This window comes from Tupaia chinensis, unplaced genomic scaffold (genome assembly GCF_000334495.1).
Source record: "Tupaia chinensis unplaced genomic scaffold, TupChi_1.0 Scaffold000126_2, whole genome shotgun sequence".
In the NCBI taxonomy this organism is placed as follows: domain Eukaryota; kingdom Metazoa; phylum Chordata; class Mammalia; order Scandentia; family Tupaiidae; genus Tupaia; species Tupaia belangeri.
The window spans coordinates 1,676,045-1,680,293 of NW_006159594.1; the positions used below are offsets into that span (position 1 = coordinate 1,676,045).

Here is a 4,249-nt window from a genome sequence, read left to right on the forward strand (position 1 = left end):
TTGTCCTTTTTGCCACGGTCACCTATGGCTGCAATGCTGGCGAAGTACTGGATCACACGCTTCGTGTTCACAGTCTTGCCTGCCCCGGACTCTCCGCTAGAGGTAACAGGGACCAATCAACACTCAGGATGCCTGCTCTTCTCCCTCCAGAGCTCGGCGCTCCATGGCCTCCTTTCCCAGTTCCCGCCGTCTAACTCCATCAGAGTCCAACACCCTGCAGGCTTTCGTGGCATCCTTTGTTACTCTGGCATCCCTCCCACCAGAGGGATGGTGAGAGCCAGCACCCCACACCCTCTGCAATCACAGCTGAAAGCTCTCCTCCAGCTGCGCCCCCAGGAGTCAGCCTGGGTCCCTCCCACCAGAAACCCCTCTCTGGCGGGCTCAAGTTTGCTCACGTGATGAGGATGGACTGGTTCTCCCGATCTGAAAGAGAGCAAGGGAGAATCAGCAGGGTGAGGGCTGAAGGCCCAGCTGGGTGTTGGGGTTGAGAGAGCACAGAGGTCACCAGGCTCACCTGTCAGCATGTACTGATAGGCGTTGTCGGAGATGGAGAAGATGTGTGGCGGTGCCTCGCTGGCGGTGCCTCGCTCCTCTTCTTGCCCCTGTAGGCGGCCACCACCTCGGCATTGTACACCGGCAGCCACTTGTAGGGGTTGACGGTGACACAGAAGAGGCCAGAGTAGGTCTGGAGCAAGAGACAGGGTTGAGCATGAGAGACAGCCAGGACAGGCAGCAGTGGTGGGCAGGGGTGTCCCTGGTTACTCCAGCTGGGTCCTCTCTTCCTGCAGCTGAGCTAGGGAAGCGACGTGGGGGAGGAAGCCTGGGCCCTGGGAAAGTGCCCAGCCTGCTTTGGCCTCTGTCCAGGACAAGGAGTCCCCGGTGTGCAGGAGGCACTCACGTAGATCATCCAGGCCGCATAGCGCTCCTTGAGGTTGAAGAGCACAGCAGGCTCGTGCAAAAAGGTCAGCATGGCCATGTCCTCGATCTTGTCGAACTTGGGTGGGTTCTGCTGCAGCACCTGGTCCTCCTTCACGGTCACTGTCTGGAGAGGGAGCATGGGCAGTAGGACCAGGATGCCCACACTTTCACCAGACCCTTGCCTGTGCACTTACGGACTCCTGGGATACAGGCCATGACTTGGCCTTGCTCCCCCAGCCGTTCCCTGTAAGCACCCCCATGAGACTTCCTGCACCTGATTTACCTGCCCACTGTCTCTCCCACCCTAGAGACTGTCCTAGAATCTTGGTCTCTCTCTTTCTCTCTCTCTTTTTTTTTTAAGACAGAAATTTTTGCTATAGGGCATATGCGCTCACTAGAGAGAGACACAGAGAGACAGAGAGCAGGAAATCACCCCCCAGGGGATGGCCACAAAACAGTCCCTTCTCCTTCACTCACTCTCAGGATTGGGGGCACGCACACACATGCACCCAGCATGAGTTTTAAGCCACTGGGTCCAGGACTTGAACTGTGATTGACTACATGGGAGTCCAGTGTCTTAACCACTATGCCACCTCTGCTGACACCAGGGATTCTGGTCTCTTGTTGGACCCTGAGCCTGTAATCATCGTCTTCTAGTCTCTATGTTTCAAGGGTCTAGGGACAAACCTGGGGACTGTCTGCTCTCAGATCTGTGCACACACCTCACCCTGACCCTGAGACTGTCTACTGGGGGGCAGTGTTTGAGGGTGTCAACCACTCAGGTCAAGCCTTCATTCCTACTGGGCAAGCAGATCACTCAGCTACCCTACACTCCCTGCCAGTCACTGTCAGTGTGGTTTGATTGGCACCAGTCAGTTTTCCAAGCCCTGATGTCGTTGTGTCTGCCAGTAGGTATTCCAGGATTGTGTATGGCGGAGGAAACTTTGGCTCTAAATGATGGAATCATTTTCCCGCACAATGACAGCTAGTGGCAGAGCTGGGATCAGAGTCGAAGTCCCTGGTGGGTTGTGGTGCACTATTTTATGTCTCGGCAGAATGCACAGTCATTGAGGCTGTGAGGCAGCTCTGAGTCGCTGCTGGTAACCAGTGGCAATTCTCATGGCTGGTGTGAGTGACACAAGGACCTGGGGTTCTGAGTGTGTCACCAGCACAAGGACTGAGTACTCTGTTCAAGAGCATCTGCCTAAGAGTTTGCTTTTGGTTTGAGTGCAGGGAATTTGAGAAAGTGGACCCCTGGAGGAAACTGCGGCACAGAGAGGAGGGATTCAAGTGCAAAAAAGGGGATCTGCATTCAATGCTGTGCCTGTCCCCTCTAAATCTGCAAGACCACTGAGGAAAACTGAGGTCTCTCCACCACACTCTCTCTGGCAAGGGGTGTGCGTCCTGGGGGTGGCACCCTATTGCACCTGTTCAGGTCCCACTGAGAAGGCTCAGATCCTGGACCCCGCGAGGGAGCATGTCCTGGCATTCTGACTGGCCTTGGCTCTTCTCCAGCCCCCTCAGCTTCCCCTGAGAGCGGCTCCACCCCTGCGTCTTCCCTGCACAAGCCTTCCCTCCCTCTGCCTGCCACTGGGCCCCACGCACCTTGCCGTTCTCAGTTTCAGCGGTAACCTTGCCCCCCTCCCGAGACACTATTTTGGCCTTGACGAACTCCTCCTTGTCATCGGGCACGAAGCACTCAGTGCGGATGTCGAAGGGCCGGGTCTGGGCTTCCAGACGCTCCTTCTCTGACTTGCGGAGGTATTGGGCTGCCGCCCCAAAGTCCGCCATCTGGGCGTCGGTCATCTCGTCGCTGCTCTAGAGCAGAGACAGGAGGGGCCAGGCTCTAGGATGCAGCCTTGTCCTCTGTACCCCCTACCCCACATCCTCCCCTGAGAACATCTCGTGAGAGCCATCTACCCACCTAGGCCCACTTCCCTCACTCAGGGCTCTGCTACCTCTGCCCTCTAAGGCGATGCTGAAGGGGCACCTCTCTACGGGGTGGAGTGGGGTGGGAGTTTGCTCAGGGGAGCGCTGAGCTGCATGGAGGAGAGAGAGTGTGGCCCCTGACCCCCAAACCTGGCTCCAGGAAGATGCCTGTCCTGTGTCCACAGAGAAAATTGGAGTGGTTCTCACCTGGTTGTCTCTCCACAGAGAATCCCAAGGACTCTAGACACCAAGTGGAACAAGGAGCCACCGAGGTTCGGCTGGACAGGGAGAAGAGCAGAGAATGAAGAAAGGCAGGCCCACTGGAAGAAGGATGCTTGGCCTGGAGAGCCTGCCTGAACCAGAGGAGTAGGACAAACCAAACGAGGGGGTTAGGGAGAGACCAGACAGAGGATTGCGGTTAGTGAAAGTGCAAGCGATGGGAGGTGGAGACAGAAACAGAGAGAGGCAGGGAGACTAGAACCCATGGACAAGAAGGGCAAGGGAGGGAGACAGATGCATGGTGACAAGTATTGACCAGGACCAAGAGGCAACTGAGACGAAGGGCAGGACGCACGCACAGGAGGGGAAGTGGCGAGAGCACGCGGAAGATAAGGAGGGTGCAGGGAAGGAAAGGCAGAGGCAGAGAAAAGGTTTCTGGTGTTTCCATCAAGCCCCCGTCAGCAGACACTTCCCCCAGCTGGAGAAAGGCAGTTCTGGGGGGACCCTTGGGACTCAGCCTGACATGCACCCCACTCCCACTGAAGGCAGGGTCCCTCCAGGTGGGGACTGTATGAGCTGGCTCGGGCATCCCCTGCAAGCCGCCTCTTACCTGGGTTGGAAGAGTCTGTCTGCCCTCGAAGCTCTGGCTCCTTTATACCTCACCTCCCCCACCCTCTGCCTAAATTTGGAGTCCTTCCGGAGGGACCCTCCTCCCACCTCTGTCCTCTCCTGGCCCCACCTCCCTTGATCCCTTGGCTTTGGAGGTGACAGGAGGACAGCAGGGCCCCCAGATTTGCCCATGAAAGGGCTGTGCCCCAGCCCCTCTGGCTCCAGGGACTTTTTTTAGTCCTTGGGCACATTCCTCCCCTCCAAAGAACGATAGTGAGAAGACAGGACCTTCTCGCACCACCTCCCCCACCCAGCCATGGCCCTCACCTCGGTTATTTTTACCCTGAAGGGTGAGTGGAGCACACTGGGAGAGGGTCACATTCTCCTGCAGACCAAGTGCTTGTCCCCTGCCCCCCAACAACGGGCTCCCCTCTCCTGCTCTCCCCCTGTCCTTTCTGCTCTGGTCTGTCCTCACGCAGCTCCAGCTGGAGCATCGTCCACATGCTCTTGGACCTGGAGCCCCATATTGCCAGCGACTGGGAGCTGGAGCCAACTAGCCTTGGAGGGTGGGGTC

General features: G+C 57.4%; 1 protein-coding gene across 1 annotated transcript in view; it reads right to left on the minus strand.

Moving 5' to 3' along the window:
- MYH6 (myosin heavy chain 6) overlaps positions 1–3,165 on the minus strand; it is a 33,694-nt gene extending 30,529 nt beyond the window's left edge. Inside the window, 4 exon segments of the mRNA XM_006144526.3 lie at positions 620–685; positions 899–1,042; positions 2,524–2,736; positions 3,055–3,165. Coding sequence (XP_006144588.1) covers positions 620–685; positions 899–1,042; positions 2,524–2,724 — 411 coding nt within the window. The 5' untranslated portion in view covers positions 2,725–2,736; positions 3,055–3,165.
- Positions 3,166–4,249: the final 1,084 nt, after the last annotated feature.